The sequence below is a fragment of the Oryzias latipes genome, chromosome 23 (genome assembly GCF_002234675.1).
Source record: "Oryzias latipes chromosome 23, ASM223467v1".
NCBI classification, from domain to species: Eukaryota; Metazoa; Chordata; class Actinopteri; order Beloniformes; family Adrianichthyidae; genus Oryzias; species Oryzias latipes.
The window spans coordinates 20,298,565-20,315,607 of record NC_019881.2 but is presented as its reverse complement, the minus strand read 5'-3'; the positions used below and the strand labels follow the sequence as shown (position 1 = coordinate 20,315,607).

General features: G+C 44.6%; 2 protein-coding genes across 6 annotated transcripts in view; both read left to right on the top strand.

The window, feature by feature from the left end:
• Positions 1-1,084: 1,084 nt before the first annotated feature.
• On the top strand, positions 1,085-4,416 carry klhl42 (kelch like family member 42). 4 transcript variants are annotated; one of them, XM_023952442.1, is made up of 3 exons: positions 1,085-1,738; positions 1,823-2,594; positions 3,321-4,416. In XM_023952442.1, the coding sequence occupies exons 1-3, from the start codon at positions 1,565-1,567 to the stop codon at positions 3,773-3,775; spliced, it is 1,401 nt and encodes a 466-aa protein (XP_023808210.1). In that variant the 5' UTR covers positions 1,085-1,564; the 3' UTR covers positions 3,776-4,416. The 4 variants fall into 4 exon arrangements, with proteins under 4 accessions (XP_023808210.1, XP_011489583.1, XP_023808208.1 ...); XM_011491281.3 differs by having other exon boundaries at positions 1,087-1,484; positions 1,580-2,594; XM_023952441.1 differs by having other exon boundaries at positions 1,090-2,328; positions 2,401-2,594.
• An 860-nt stretch (positions 4,417-5,276) lies between these two features.
• nrip2 (nuclear receptor interacting protein 2) overlaps positions 5,277-17,043 on the top strand; it is a 31,461-nt gene continuing 19,694 nt past the window's right edge. Inside the window, exon 1 of one of the 2 annotated variants that reach the window (XM_023952346.1) lies at positions 5,277-5,915. In XM_023952346.1, the coding sequence (XP_023808114.1) occupies positions 5,760-5,915 (156 nt within the window). In that variant the 5' untranslated portion in view covers positions 5,277-5,759. The remainder of the gene's footprint in view (positions 5,916-17,043) is intronic. The other variant, XM_023952345.1, reaches the window with a different exon arrangement.

The window sequence follows — 17,043 nt, the reverse complement described above, 5'->3', positions numbered from 1 at the left end:
GGCTACGACCTTCAAAATAAAACAAATTGCCTAAAAAAAGTAAACCATTTGATTAATGTTTTCTGAAGACTTTAAAACAGTCAAAAATTAATATATTTCTCCTCAAAGGAAATATAACCATTCACCAAGTTTGATTTTCATGACATTTTAAATGTATAGTGTAAGATTAAATCAGCTCTTGAAAACGTTGTTTTAATTTTTACCAAATCACATTGAAAAAACAAACTTTGAATATATATTTTAGACGGATCAGTGCAAAAAACAGTAATAAAATGTTGTAGTTGATCAATGTTACTTTTTTATACCATATGTTGACATACTCAGAATTTTGGGAACCTGACTTTAAATATTCTGCATCCCTTCAGTTCAAAGCTCAGTCTTCACTAAAACTAGAACTACGTTAAAAAAGCATAGATGTTGTGTGGTATAAAATTAACTACACCTTACAGTTTTCAAGGTTTGGATCCTACATTGGCACTACATATATTAAATTTGCTCAGTTTGTAGGGGTAAATTCCATCTGACAGAATATTATTGTGGAAGAAAATCCACTTCTGGGTTTTTCCTAAAGAAAGTTGTCAAAATGTTGTCATCTGGTGGATAATGTAGAAATGAGACAACTTGAAAGTATAAACCTGAACTCTAATGACAAAATTAGCAACTTTCCCCCTGTTTTTACAGGTATTTTACATGTTAAAAACAATAAATATCTTATTTTGAAAAATCCTCTAGTTAGTGTTTTGAAACTAATAAAGTAAGATCTTTATCAGTTAAATAGTCTTTTTATTGAATTAGCTTTAGAAATATTTCTTATTGCCAGAAATGCATTTGGAATTTCTAAGCACCATTACTTATATAACATAAAACCAAAAATGAAATGTCTCTTGCTTCCTATCCCTTAGCAAAAAGTAGTACACTTCATCTTTTATCAAGCATTAATGAATATAAGTATACTTTACACTAGGTAAACATGTGAAGTACGTAGCACACTTGTAGTACATATTATAGTATAAATCATCGTTTTATGTTTTCTGCTGCTCAGAGTTTGTTCGCGTTTATTATTATTATTATTATTATTACAGTTTGAAATTTGTCAATAAGTTTAAACACCATTTTCAATGGAGTGTGTTTGTGTGTGTGGGGGTGCAGTTCGTATATTTTCCGCTAGGTGACAGCAGCGTGCGGAAATCAGCTTGATGTACCCACAACGAAGAAACTGTCAAAACAGTCTGTTTTGATTCGCACACCGGTTAGAAAAATGACCGAATAAATAAAAGTTATTTTAAATATGCAGCGTACATTTTTCGGGAAGTGGGGACATTTTTTTGCCGCTGCGTGGAGGCGTGTTAACCGGTGGAAATAGCTGTTTGGGTGAACTTTTGTGCTAGCCGGTTAGCTTCGCTGAATCCAGCTGCTTCATGGAGATCTCTGGGCTGAACGTGACCATATATAGACCGGCCGAAGAGCTCTGTCCGCGGTGAAATGTAAACCGATCGGGGAGCAGACTCAAAGAACGACAACATTTAAAAGATTAAAAAAAACAAAACAAAAAAAGCTCATCATCATGTCATCCGAGCAGGTCATCGCCATCGTCGTGGATGACAAGATCTACGAGGTGGACAAGAAGAAGCTGATCGAGAAAAGCGACTACTTCCGAGCTCTGTACAGTTCCGGGATGAAGGAGTCCACGGAGGACTCTGTGGAGCTGCAGGGGCTCAGCATCCCCGGCCTGGAGCTGGTCCTGGAGTTCATCAACACCTCCAAAGTCCAGGTGGTGAACGAGACTCTGGAGGATCTGATCGAGACTGCCTCCTTCCTACAGGTCACCTCAATCCTGAAGCTCCTGACCTCAGAGATCCGGCTGGACAACTGCGTGGAGCTGTACAACCTCTCTGGGATCTACGGGACCCATGATCTGCGCAGCTCCTGCCTCAAGTACATGAGCTGCTATTACCACCCCATTCTGAGGCGGCCGGAGTTCAGCCGCCTGCCCTCTGCGGTCAGGGACCAGGTCAGGGAGATGCGCATGAAGGGCAGCGCCACCCTGGTGGCCATCGGAGACTTCACCTGCCTGTCCCTGGACGTGCCCGACCAGGACCAGCCCTGGTCCATGCTGCGGTACGGAGAGGTGGAGCAACGCTGGAAGCCCCTGTCCAACCAACTCCCGCCAGATATGGTCAACGTGAGAGGGTACGGCTCCACCGTCCTGGATAACTACCTGTTCATCGGTGGAGGATACAGGATGACCAGTCAGGAGATCTCTGCTGTTCACTGCTACAACCCCTGCAGGAATGAATGGAACCACGTGGCTCCGCTCAACCAGAAAAGGTACGACTTTTCCCCCCCATGGATTCACAAAGGTCAAATCCGAGGCGTTTCACCCTCTGTCCTCTCCTCCAGGTCCAACTTCAAGCTGCTGGCCGTTCAAGGGAAACTCTTTGCTGTTGGAGGCCAGTGTCTGGGCACGGTGGAGTGTTACTGTCCAGAGCAGGACTGGTGGACGTGTGTGTCCTCCATGCCAGACCCTCTGACTGAGTTTTCTGCCTGCGAGTGCCAGGGTTTCATCTACGTCATCGGAGGATACACGGCAAGGGGTGGGTTCGAAAAGAAAAAAAAACAGAAAACCGTTTGTTGTGTTGCTGAAATAGAGGTCAGGATTATGAAACCGGAAGGGAAGATGGTGATGGCTAAACAGTTGTGTCAAACAAAAAAAATTGGATAACAGGAGTGAGACAGGATGAAGACGTCCAGAAAAAAGTATCCTAATCTGCATCCAAAGCAGACTTTTTAGTATTATAAAGATTATTTTATAATGCTGAACACAAATCTTATCAGTAGTTTCTGAAGGATTTAATTTCTTAAGAACAAAAAAACTATCAGTTGCTGTTTTTTTTTAAACACAAAAACACATTTGAAAATAATTTAAAAAAGAAATCAGAATTATCCCCAAAATGTGGTTTGCTTCCTGTTAATGGAATGTAAATGAGAATTGGATTAAGTGACCCCCCCACCCCCTGGCGTACCAAACAGGAAAGTTAAATACTTTTGTGGCTACAACAGTCATCACAGAGGCACAACTATTAGATTTGATGAGTTTTACAAATAAGGGATGAAGTTCTTTTTAAATTAAAACTCCTGCCAATTTTAGTTTAAAAGAGCATCTTTAGGTTTAAAAATGAGGATGATTAAAAGTCAGAGAATAAAAAGTGTCTCAAATTTTTTAATAAACCGTTTGAAATGTCGAAGCTTCAGACGAAAGTGTCAGAAATGAAACCTGTGGATGTTTTTTTTTAGTTATGCTCTCCGTTTGGATCTGACAGACAGAAACACCAGCGTTCTCCGTTACTGCCCCACCTCCGACTCCTGGGCCGTGTTCCGGTCCTGTTCGGTCCACATTCGCAAGCAGCAGATGCTGTCGGTGGAGGACACCATCTACCTTGTGGGCGGTTACACCCACGAGCTGCAGACGGGTTGGTGCCGGCGCCGCCCGAGCCAGACCGAGGACGTCCTGACGGTGCATTCCTACAACGTGACCACCGGGGAGTGGCTCCAGCTCAAGGAGAACACGTCCAAGTCGGGTCTGAACCTGACCTGCGCGCTGCACAACGACGGCATCTACATGATGAGCCGGGATGTGAGCCCGCTCACCAGTTTGGAGCACCGCGTCTTCCTCAAGTACAACATTTTCTCAGACGCCTGGGAGGCCTTCAGGCGCTTTCCTGCTCTCGGGCAGAACACGCTGCTGTGCTCGCTTTACCTCCCCAATGTGCTATGACTGTTGGAGGGGGGGGGGGGGGCGGAGACCTGAGCTCTAACACAGGATTGGAGGAGACCAAGTCAACCTATGTGCCTCAAAACTATCGGAGCCAAAAAAAAAAAGAAGTGCCTCTGATCTGTTAACACAGTTATAAGAATATAAATGCACCCTCTGAAAACCGTTTCCCATCATGCAGTTCCATCTTTGCAGGAACAAGCTTCATATTTCTTCATGCAGAGTTTTAAATGTGGTCTCTCTCAGCATTTTCCTGATGTTTACACTACAGACACAGACGAGTGCGTCGGTCCAGATTTCACCTCAAACCTTTGAGTGGCTGCATTTGTGGTCGTGCACACAGCGGACAGCCGTGGCCTTGGTTTGATGCCGCCAAACGGGGCACTGTGTGCTCGCTGCACGGTTTCAGAAACACTAGACGGCACTCTTCCATGAACTGAAAGATGCACGTGCCTTCTGCTGCCTCACTCTAAACAACTCAAAAAAAGAATTATTACAATTGACTAAATCTGTTCTGTTTTTCTTTTCTTTTCTTTTTTTTAAACTTTTTTTTAAATGATGTACTTGTTTTGGGTTTTTGTTTCCAGGAAAAAGAGTTAAGTCTTTGGAAACTATGACAAAATAAAGATTTCTTTGTATGTCAAGTTCCTGAGTGGTTTCATTAACTGATTCTAAAGTCTTAAATGAAAAAAGGAAAAAATGTAATCTGATAATCTATGATTCTGTGATCCGAGTAAACCTGTCCTTGCATAAATAAACAGCACCATTTATTAATTATATAAAATGTGAGTTAGTGTCATTGAAACGGAAATTTTTTTTGTTAACTTTGTTGAAGCCTTGTTGACTTAAATCAAGTAATGAAAACTTCCTTTTACAAAAAATGTTCATATTTTCAGTGTTTTGTTTTATGTTTGTCAAATTCTTTCGGAAAGCTTTGAAACATTAAACAAAATAAAAACGATGATCAATAAGCTGAATGATGCGAATCACGGAAGTTTTCAAAAATCTTTTTACCTAATAAGTAGTAAAATATGTGTAAAAACAGGGAGAGATGTTTTTCCAAATTTAGAAGTAAATATTAGAGATTAACATAAATATTTCCTAAAACGTATTTGTTGATTTCATTTCATTTATTTCTCCATGATCAAATGGGAATTTCTGGAACAGCCTTCATGCTGAAACATGAAAAAGCTTAGATGAGGCAACCACTAGGGGGCAGCACACACCTTTCAATGGCTCTCATCTCTGTAGGCTCTTAACCTTTGCAAGGACTTCCTCTGTAGATGAATATATTTCTAAAACCAGTCTTCAAATGGATGTGTTCTTATTTAGATCTGACATTTTCCTGCGGATCAGAAAGCCTCCCACCCTGCAGACGGCATCCTTCCTCCCACCAAAGCATGTCGTAACGTGGAGGTCAACAAGGATGAGATATTTATAGCTCGGTGTGGTATAGATGCATGCATGAAGGAAGCTGAACTTCACAGTGACAGCCACAGAAAAAATCTATGTTTGCCATCATTAGTGCAGATTGATCCTCCGTGTGAGGTCAGATGGCGGTGATCTCCGCCACACCGCCACAGCACTGAGGTGTCAGGCTTCAGAAACTGACGGAAACATCAGAGGCTGTTCGCATCTTCATGAGGAACCGTGGTCTTCCTCCGTCCAGCGAGGGGAGCATGTGTTTGTCGAGCGTGTGACAGTAAGAGGCGGGCTCAGAGGGGAGGGAGAAGAAAGAAAAAAAGCACAGAAGTGATAGAGAGACGGAGAGATCCAAGGACAGGCGGCACTGAGGGGAGGGGAGAGAACAGCCTCCGTCAAACGCTGATTTCAGAGAGGAAGATGCACGTCTCCGTGAGAGGAGCACCCGAGGCAGGTCGATAGCCGTGGAGACCCAGAGAGAAGCATCTGACACAGGAGCTGCCGGTTGACTCTGCTGTCAGGAACCTCACACCGCCGAGAGGACAGAACCGTACGACCCAGAACCATGAGCGAGGCCAAGAAAGGTGAGCTGGCCATCCGAGACAAAGCCATCCTGCACCAGCAGAGGCGTCTCAAACAGGCGACCCAGTTCACGCACAAGGACTCGGCTGACCTCCTGCCCCTGGATGGGCTGAAAAGACTCGGGACATCTAAAGACTTGGTGAGTTGATGCTCAGTGATGACGGGGCTTCAGCGTTGAAGAGTCCGAGCAGAAATTGTGCAGTGGTCTGCAGAACAGGAGAGCGTATAGGCTGTAATTTCTACCTTCTATCCGAGCGTTCACGCCACAGTTCTCAAAAGTGTTCACTACTTCTTCTCTGTTTCAACTAAAAGGGTTTGAATCAGACAAGGCTGGATCATTGTACCTTCATCAAAATTCGGTGCCTGTTAGACTTTCAACTTTGTGGATGCAGACTCTGATGCTACTTTAACACTGGGGTACTGCTTTCAATGAAAAGTATATATATATATATATATATATATATATATATATATATATATATATATATATGTATATATATATATGTATGCACATATATATATATGCACATACATGCACCTTTCGGCACATGTGTTCGTTTTTTTAGCTCAAAACGCGCCACCATTGAACTGTCGAAAGTTAAACCAGTTGAACTTTGACCTGGCTTTCGTGGTGAAGTATGAATAGTGTCTTTTTGAAAACATCGAAGTGCAAACCGTTTGAAAAATGGAGGACAAAGATGTAATAGTTGCGCTTTGTGCCCGGAGGGTTTCCACAGAATTTTACTGAAAGGGGTTGCTTAGACGCACATTTCCGATGCCGGTGTGAACGTAGCTTTAGAAAAGGCTGTTGAAATCCATCCCTGCTGTGGTGTTTTGTGTTAATTTTTTGTGAAAAGCTTCATCGCTGTGTTTGCACTAATTTTTCAAACTTAAATGAATATGATCATCAAAAAATTGTATTAGAATAACAAAAAGCTGAAAATATGCAAATATGACAAAAGATTATTCCTGCCTCTCAATCTGTCAAACAAAAAAAAAAGTAACGAGCACCTTAATATATCTTTGATAAATGATAGTTATAATGTAACCACTTTAATAGACGCTGTTAAACAAAGTGAAGCTTAATGAAAACCAAGACCTGGAACCTCCTTTCAGGATTGATTGATGGATCACAATGACCCGGAGAACGAATCCAAGAGGTCACAAAAGAGGACTCAGTTTAAGTTAGTTTGTGATTCATCAGTCAGAGAGAGACTTTTGGACAAAAATGGAATCACGGGGGTTCCAGCAGAAAGACTTTATGCTTCACTTTAGTAAAATAATGTGAATTAATTTACGCAAAACAGAAATTATCCACATCAAGAGCTGGCGTATGCAAAATTGATACTAAAGGAGGTTTATTTATGGTAGAAAATGTGGGTATTTACAGTCTGGCAGACGCCTGCGCATCCCAGTGATATTTGCAGAGCTCTGCCAGAGCTGCTTCACGGTGCCAGAGTGACTGCTGAGGTTCTCAAAGAGCTCAGGGGATTCTGGGAAGCAGCCGTCAACCCAGAAACCTGTCAGAGGAGGGAAAACGGATGGTTGTCAGAGGGAGTCCCTCCAGATGTACAGAACTACTTCACTGTAGTTCTGTACATCTTTTCTGTTCTGTACAGAACCTTTAATGCTTCTTTCTGGAGGTTCACCACTTTATGTTAACTCAATTTATGTAAGAATAGAATAGGATAGAACTTTGTCATTGTCACAGGTACAATGATATCAAAAAGTGTTTCCTGGTCTGTATCATACCTTAAACAACCCATTGTAAACATTTATAACTTAAAAATAACAAATAAAAATACATTAAATTGCATTATCCAGTAACTCAAAATAGGAAATGAAAATTAATTTACTGTTAAATTTAAGTGCATTTATGTAAAAAAAAAAAAGAGGATTTAATTGTAAATTAAGAAAACATCCACCGTCTGAGGTAAAACCAAAAATGAAATGTCTCTTGCTTCCTATCCCTTAGCAAAAAGTAAAGGGATAAAAAGTGAAAAACAAAAAACAGATTGGCCTCTTATCTTGATTTTTTTAATTTTACACCTAAATGATTCTAAATGATCAAACAAATGTAATTATTTCCACTGAACAGCTCCAGTAAATGCAAATGGCGTTTTCCAAATAATGATTAAATTATTTAGGCTCAAGCCTGCTGTTCTGGAAAATTACTCACTAGTTCTATGCATATGTCCATGTTCTCTCACTTTGGGCTTTATTTCCATTAGTCAGTGTCAGAATGAGGCTGCCTCCTCCCAGATTTAACCCTTGAACAGCAGAGATGCTGAGACACCTAAATAACACACGTTCTTTAACATACTATAACTCTGATTATTTATGCGATCAACACGAACAGAGAAAAGCAGCTTTTCCTATCAGCTTTGCACCGATATGCAGCACTTTATGCCCAACTGTCTCCATGTGTGGGTACGGGCTGACGGCGAGTAAAATATGGGCAACATGACACGAGGTTTTTAGATCATAGATGACTGTGAATTCGCAGAGCGACAATGTTCATGCACATTTTTTCTATGGGCGCGGTGCAGGCGTCAGGTCATAGCGAACACTAAAGGCCGTGTCACACATCCTTTACAAACATTTTGTGAATATTGCACGGATGACAATGAACGTACGTGAATATACGTGGAACATGACAAAAATTTTGTTTGTTTACGTGAAATTTTCACAGATGTATCATGAATGACCACGTTAAAACCACGGAAGAAGTACGAACAAACTTCGCAAAGGACACGTAAGTCAACGTAGAACATATTATTGCGCTGTTTGTATGCAATCCGTGAGTGATTTGTGCGTCAGTTACATTTTTTAAAGCGATATGTGCGCCACATACGCAATCTAAAAGTTAAACATTGGTGAAATGCCCCTTAGACAAACGTGGAACAGTCGTGGAAACCCACAAATTTGTGCATGCGTCTTGCTAAAAGATTTACGTAATAATTGCTTATAAACTAGTTACAATATACATAAACTGCGTAATTCTCAGCCAACCAGGAATCCTGAATGGCTCAAAATGTCAGCCGACACCCTTGATGGACATCCGCACACATGGACAAAAGACGATTGCAAGAAACACTTCTGTATCACGGAGAAATCACAAAAGACCGAAATATCATGCGTGGAAAATTAACAATATGTAAGTAGTGGCGGCGTGACATGGCCTTAAAAAAGGTTAACTTCCAGCTCCAAACAAATTAAGTCCATTCAGTCGCCGTTTTTTTAGGATGCGGACGCCGCGATATTGGAGCCACATGGTGTAAGTGAGCAGCGATTGGTCTCAGTCGCTGTTTCTATGGCAACCACTTTTACCAATCAGGAGTGGAGCTTGTTGGAAGGCCAGACCTCAACCACATGAAAACGGGCCACACGAAATCTGTCAAACGTTTTGAACGCTGGGGACAGCAGGCTCCACATAACTATACTGAGGCATCTGATTGGTCAGTTTATCACCTGAATAACTTACAAATGGGTAATGTCAAATATGAAGTTTAAAAAAAAAAAAAAAAAGTATTAAGCAGAGCCCTGGATAGTTTCACACCAAACCGACAGTCTTTTAAGGAGTGGTGAGGGAATTTGCAAATGCGTTTGTGTGTAAAAGGGAGCCTGAAAGTGGAAAGTGTTCAATCAAATGTGCTCTAATGCTGCGTAGCTGGATCAAGATAACATTTACCACTGAGCTAATGGAGCTACTTAAAAAAAGAGCAAATATTTATCATAACATACCCTATTGTGGCAATCTAGAGCCTTGTGACATCATCTGGTTTGACGCTACAGTCTCTGTATCCAAGTAGAAATTTAATTTCACGCATTAAACGTTTTTTGTGTATTCTTTTTAAAAAATATGGAAAAATATACATCTCTAACATTGCGGGTTACCTTTCTGAGCTTTCCATATTTATCAAACTGCAATTCAGCAGCAATGATTGAATGTGAGATAAATCACTGGAGCTCAGCGGCAGGGATCTAGTGAGACACAGTAAATAAAAGTATTTGTTGCAGAAACCTCGTCCTCCTCTCAGCTGGCTTGTCCAATCCAGTTTGTTATTCAGGAGCAGAACTGTTATGTAAGAGTGAGTTTGTTGTGCTGCTCTTTAGCCGGAGGTGTTTTCGCTCTCGGCTCGCAGCAGCAGCACTTCAGCCATGTTGTGCCGTGAAGTCAAAGGAGCAGTGAGCAGGAAAAGGGCAAAACCCGTTTCTCTTACAGCCGAGTGCTGGGGGGGAACGGGAGGAACGGGTGGAGATGGGGTCAGCGAGGACGTTTAGTGGCTTCATCTTCATGCAGCTTGTTGTGCAGAAAGAAAAAGTAGAGGGAAAGTGCTCAAGTGCGTGGAAGCATCTGCGCAGAAATGTTTCTAACACCTGAGTCCAGCGTGACCCAGTTGTCGTGCAACCAGAGTGTGACCTCGGTACACGCTCTCTGCTTCAACAGGAGATATAACAGCCTCCAATCATCGTTTTCAGCTTCAAACTGTGACATGATCCCAACTTGGAGGACAAGGATCCCTGTTCTGCTCAAACTTGGTGTCCACGTTTCCGAAAGTCACATCTCAGGTGGTCCGGACCAGGATCCAGCCTTTTCTGTCCTGTGTACCCCCACAGCTTTATAAGTCTTACCCATTCACTGTAAAAGAAATCTGGACTGAGCAACAAACTTCCCCTGACATTCCAAACAAGCAGCTCCCATAGAATTCTAAGTCATTCGAGTGGTCTGCTACATTTTTCTTTTAATATGTTCTCGATCATCCTCATTTTTCTCATATTTTTTCTGGATTTCAAGTTATTCAAGTTATAAACTGACCAATCAGATGTATCAATAAAAGTAGGTGGAGCCTGCTGGCGTCCATGTTCAAAGCATTTGACAGATTTCATGTTAATCCACTTTCAAGTGGTAGGGGTGTGGCCTTACAACAAGCTAACTCTTGATTGGTGAGAGTGGATGCCACAGAAATGTTTGATCAAACCAGGCTCGTCACACTGACTCGGTCCAAAAAAGACATAAAAGAACGGGAAAAATGTTTTAGTGTCATCGTTCGTTTTGTTTAAACTTATTTTTTATACAAAAAAAAACTTGTCCCAGTTGAACTGACTGAACTGTTCTGGAACAATGGTGAATGTGTCACTGGTCTTATCAGGTTCTCAAGTGTTTTGCTGACAGGAAGTCAACAAAACTAAAGACAAAATGTTACAAAATAAAACAGGAAGCAGAGTAACGCACTAAACCACAATAGATAAACAGATACGATGATGAATCTTATCCTTGTCTTTCCAAAAATCCTAAAAGTTTCGTTGATCCAGTTCTGATATGAAGACAGAAATCTCAGAGGAGGACTCTTCCTGTCAATTATTGTATTTTGCTGCAAGGTAAATAAACACCTGATCAGTAAAAAGCAAACAACATTGTCACATAGTGTTTTTATGCAACCTCTGGAGTGTCTTACACCAAAGCCTACCAAGTTCAATTATCTCTATTATTGGCTTCGGGGCAATTAGAAGGCCTGAAGATGATTCTGTCATCGGGAACTGTGGATGGGCGGTGACACTCCCCCAGCTGCCTCCCTCGGAGGAAGACAGGAAGCTAAAAATACCTCATAACAACAAAAAGGACAAAACAAGCCCACAACAGAGGGGACTGAGCGAGAAAAACTGACAAGTTTCGGGGTTTTAGTGCACAGTTTTTTTGCTATGTCACTTTAAAGCCAGAAATTTTATAGTTTTCTATCAGATATGAACAGATTGTTTGATTGTTCTAATCATGCAAAGCCTTCCTTTGTCAGTCAACAATGACTTATAGTTCAGTCTATGGTTTGAACCATTTCTACAACTTGCTGTGCCAAACTTTATAGAATGATGCTTCCATAGCTAACTCCATGACTTAGGGGGTGGGAGGGCCTGGTCGTCGTTGCTCCTTGCCCTTCTGCCGTGGGCCGGGGTGGGGGTCGGGGCCTCCGGTGCCTGGCGGGGGGTGGTGGGGGCTCTGTTGGTCGGGGGGTCGGGTCCGGCGCCTGGGTGGGGCGGGCTGGGGTGCTGTGTTGTCCTCTGGGCTTGGGTGTGGGGGTGCGTGGTGGGGGGGTGGGGTGGTGGTCTGGCTTGGCTTGGGGGGGGTGGTCCCTTTGCCTGTGCTGGGGGGGTTGGCGGGGGGCCCTGCTCGGGGGGGGGGGGCCCAGCGGCGCCGGATGGGCTGTCCATCTACACCTGGGGCTGGGATCGGCCCTTCCCTGGCTCTGGGACGGGACGGGACAACCCTCTTGGGGCCCGCGGTCGCTCTGGGTGTCATCCGCTTCGGCTGCGGGGCCTGGGGTGGGGTGGGGTGGGGGTCTTGTCGGCCCTGTCCTGTGGGGGGGCATTCTGGGGGACGGGGGGGGGGGACTATTGGTCCACTATTGGGCAGGGGGGGTTGACGGGTCGGGGTCTCCGCTGAGGCCATCGGCGGTTTCCCCGGCCGGTTGGCTGCCTCGGTCCCGTCGAGGCCTGACCAGAGCTCTTCTAGGGCCGGCGTTTGGGGGTGGGGGCCTGGGCTTGCTCCGGGGGGGGGGGGGGGGGCGACGCTTTCTGGCTCCTCTCTCTCTGTGTGCGGTGGGTGGTGCTGGGCCTGGGGTGTCGGTGCCTCCGGGGGTGGGGCCCCTGGGCTGGGGGGCCCTGGCCCCTTTGCTGGGGGGGGGGGGGGGGGGGGGCTGGGGGACAGCTGTTTGACCACTGGGGGACAGTCTACCAGCTGTCCCCAACTTACCCCCTTCCTCATATAACCTCATATTAGGGTGAGGGGGTGGGGGGTCTAGCCTGCGATGCGCCTTGGGGGGGGCTACTTGGCAGTGGCCCCCCTCCTATGGTTGCCGTATGGAGTGGGCCCCCCCTCTTTCGGTTTTATTTGCACCTTAGACATGTAATGTCCTTGGCGGGGGGGTGCTTGGACATCACTGCCAGCAAGCAGCAGATGTCCTCCTGGCACCCTACCCGCCAATTTTAACCGCACCTTAGACATTTAGGGCCCCTTGGTGGGGAGAGTGAGGGGACATCACTGTGAGTAATCAGGAGATGTCCCCTTAGTGCCCTACTCGCCAATTTTAACTGCACCCCCCTTAGTACACACACCCCTCCCCCTTCAATATATACATTCCAACATAAACACACACACATGCACACACACACCCTTTCAAACACACATACATGCACACACATTTTGCAAGGAAGGTGGGACCTGGGTCCATCTGTCCCCTACCCCTTCCCTGGTGGGGGGTGCGGGCCTCTTGGCGAAGGCGGCCGTGTCCCTTGGGTGCTGGATCCCTGGGCCCGGCGGTGCTCTCTCCGCACGGTGGGGGGGTTCATATTACACCTGAGCCGGGGGTGTTCGTGTCCCTGGGGGGTGGGTCCTGGTCCTTGCCCCTGAGCGCTGGGCCCCGCCAAACTTCCAACATGGCCGAGTCTGGTCGGGCCATATTTATAACACCCCTTGTGGGCCCTCTTTTTTCCCCGGGGTTCCCCCCTCCTGGGCGGGGGCGGCGGGCCCCTGCCTTGCTCCTCCCTGGACCAACCGTGGGCCGGGCGGATGGCTGCCTGGAGTGCGGAGCGGGTCTCCCTTGGGGGGTCCTGGCTCGTACCTGGGGTAGGGGCGGGGGGATGCCCGGAACTCCTGGGTGGTGGTGGGGTGCTCGTCTGGGGCTGTGGGCGTCCTTCTCCGGTGGGGCCCTGCGTTGGGCGCTCCCGGCGCGGCGGGGGGGCTGCTCTCCTGGTTGGGCTGGGGCGGCGCTCTCTTTCCCTCCGTGCCTCCCTGCTCTCTGGCTCTGGGGGCCTTGCGGCGGTCCTGCTGGCCCTGGCCTGGGTGGCGGGCTTGGTCGCCCGGGCGGCGGTTGTTCCCTGCTGGTTCCCGTGTGGCGTTGGGGGGATTTCGGCTGCCGCTGCTGCTGCGGTGGGGGTCTTGGGGTGGGGATGGCTGGGCACTCTCCCTCCTTCTTGTCACGTTCCACCATCCATTTTAGAAGAACATAAACACTCACCTGAGCACAGGTGTTAGCTCACCTTTGCACTAACAGTTTGCATGATTGAATGAATGAAAGATTTCACACTAGTTGGTTTTAAGGCATAAGTATGCGTGTGAGCACTATCTGTTTTGTGTACATGTCGACAGGTGGACATTTTTGCAGCTAGCAGGTGTGTTTATAACATTTGAGTGTGTGTGTGGATAGGCCCCACCCTTTTTGTACTACATTTGAACCTTACCATAATGATTAACAACCAGTAAACTTGTTGCTTTATGCTGCTTCATGGTCTTACCCCCCTTCCCCTCCTATTATCACCCTCCTACCCCCCCCTCTCCCTAACGTCCCTCTCTCTTCTTCCCCTCTTTCCTTTTCCGTCCGGTCCAACACCAAAGATTTTCAAACATGATTGAAATTAATAAAGTTTGGCCTCAATTACAAAAGGGGTTTATTCAGACATACCTTTGGTTTGTCTGAAGATTAATAACCCCTCTTGTTAAAGTAAAATATGTCCAACACAAGAGGCCCTCAGCTATCATCTGTCTGCCTAGCTGTTGGACAGGACAAGTTAAAAAAAAAAAAAAAAAAAAAAAAAGAATGATGCTTCCAAAACCTTAATTTAATTTGAGAATATCAGAAGAGGACTGAAGGACTTAATATATTTGCATCTGTAGTTTATGTCATGACAAAGATTTGGTTGTTTGGTTAGTTGAAACACAGGATGTCTGGAGATAATGCAGAGACAGAGAATGGTTTGGAAATAAGCAAAAGGGGCATCTGGGCAGCAGATGTGAAGCTGCTGAAGCCTCCTGGTCGCTGTCAGAAGAAGTCAGTCGCTCGAAACGCCTATCAAACGAAGAAAGAGGCCAATCGAAAGCTCCTGTGGCCAGCTGGACGACAGAGACGAGCCGGTTGCAGTCAGATAATTAGTCCGCTTGGCAATCAGCCTCTAATCTGACTCACAGGGGGAGAAATACAGAGGAAAGAAGCCGAGCCAAAGAAACTGAAAGTGTGAGGAAGAGGAGGATGAGGAGCTGTGTTGTCACACTGTCAGAGTGAGACCGGTTTGGGCTGGTTGGTGATCAGGAGAAATCAGCCACAGAACACGTCTGACTGAGCTCAGGGGAGCTGTGCGTGAGGGAAGCAGTCAACAGGTGTCAGCCTGAACCGATCACACCTTTCCACACAACTCGGAGGCTGAGAGGAGGACAAACGAAGACGACAAAGGCTGTTTGACGACGATACACAAAGTGAAAGCAAAATAGAACAAATGGTAATGACAACAAATAACCAAAAGATCCTGCTTGATAGACTTTGCAGGACCGTCTTTAGAAGTGATCATCTCTTTAAATTGTTCTTAAAAATAAACCGTTTTAATCCCATTTTATAGGTAATGAAGCTAATTGTCTGTGTGTACTGTAAAGTTTAATAACAAATATGTCAAATTATCATTAAGACTAAACTAAATGTAAAGAAGATGTCATAATTTCCTTTTATTTATTTTCTAATCAATTTAGGACTTAATCTCTTCAACTGGTAATTCTTTGGATTTTTATGGTCTTTTTTTAACATAGTTTTATTGCTGAAACTGATTGAAATTAATCAATTAAGCATTCATGAGGACAATTTAGATGTTCACACATCACTTTAATATACACACTCCTTAGTATGTAAGGTAGAAATCCACTCGAAGGATTATCACTTCTACTGCTAAAGTATTTGTTGCTATGGCAACAGTACAACGTTGACATAGGTGCCATCTAAAGCTTTAGTCACAAGCATCTTAGTTCAATTCAACCCCCCCAAAAAAGTCCAGTTTAGTACCTTTTACAAATTCAAAACTCCTCCTGGCGATTTTCATCCATCGCTCCTCAACTCCTCGAGCATCACTGGGAAAAAAATGTTGGTTTTAAAGTTTTTTTATTTTGAATGGCGTTAGCATGGCAAGCTTGCAAAAGTGACGTTCTGCTGTTTGCAGATTTTTTACCTGAATATTGGGAAAATATAACACACGAATCGGTGGCTCAAGCTGAGCAAAATGACTAAAAGATATGATGATAAAAAGGGTGGTTAACGAAAAACCTCAGTTGGAAATCAACAAATTTACTTTTGCAGATTCTTCTAAAAGTTACATTGACCTGTTTGTCACCCACAGGCAACCAAGAAATAAAATAGTTGCTATGGAGATAACAGAAAAGCCACTATTTTGAAAGAAGTGGGTTTTGTTATGAATTTGTTATGCAGTTTTGAGCAGGGCGGCAGCGGGAGAAGGAGAGAGTGAAGGGTCTGTAGTAGCTGCTCAGCCAGTGAAGGCGGGTCAAAAGGAGGCGGCGAGGGCGTGGTCAGGTCGCGTTTCACGGCTGCTAGTAGCTTTATTTTTACTCTCCCTGTTGTGAAAACCTTTGAGGGGTCTCTGTGTTGAAAAGCATTAATGAAAACGACCCAAATATTTACGTTTTTCCATTCCGGCTGCCGTGTCGCAGCTTTAGAGCTGCTGACAGCTCATCCCAGTTTGTTCACACCTGCTGCCCAGGCAGAAACGGTAATGAGTGGAGGAAGGATGAACACCAGACATTTCAAACTGTAACTCTTTAAAATAAAGATTCTGGTTTAAATTGTAAAATGTACCTGGTAAGCATCAGGTTGTTAAAGAAAAAAAAAACGGAGTTAATGTTAAATGTTGTTGCTCTGAAGTTACTTCAATTTTCACAAGTGGGTCAAGAATAGGAAAAGATCAACAGAACAGCTTGACTGCATCACTTTAAACGCTCTGAAGAGAAGCAGATCACTAAAGTCATACAAATATTAATACAAATCTATTTTTGGGACCAAGCTGTTTTCATTCAAATTCATGACACTAAAGCCACTAGACGGCCATCGCGGGGAGTTTACGGTTTACAAACTGTCAGTCTGCTAACAAGCTGTCGGAAGAAGGAGGTGATAAACCCTCCGCAAGCTCTCGATGGATCGCATGGGAGGAAATTTGTCACACATGACAGCTTCTGGTGAGACTCCTTCACATTAGCTGATTACACTGGAGCTCCCTCAGACAGCAGAGAAGGAGCGCTGATACACAACCTATTGCTAATCAGTGTTTTGGATGCTCCTTTTTCCCCAAAATGCACGAAGAGAGTGTAAATGGTTGTTTTGTTTGCACATTTTTCCTATTTGGACTTTTGGAAATTGGAATGTCACGTCCACTCACCATCATTATCTGCATAACAAAGCTAATTCCTTCAGACCAACAGCTGGTGATGCAAATCCTCCAGCTGG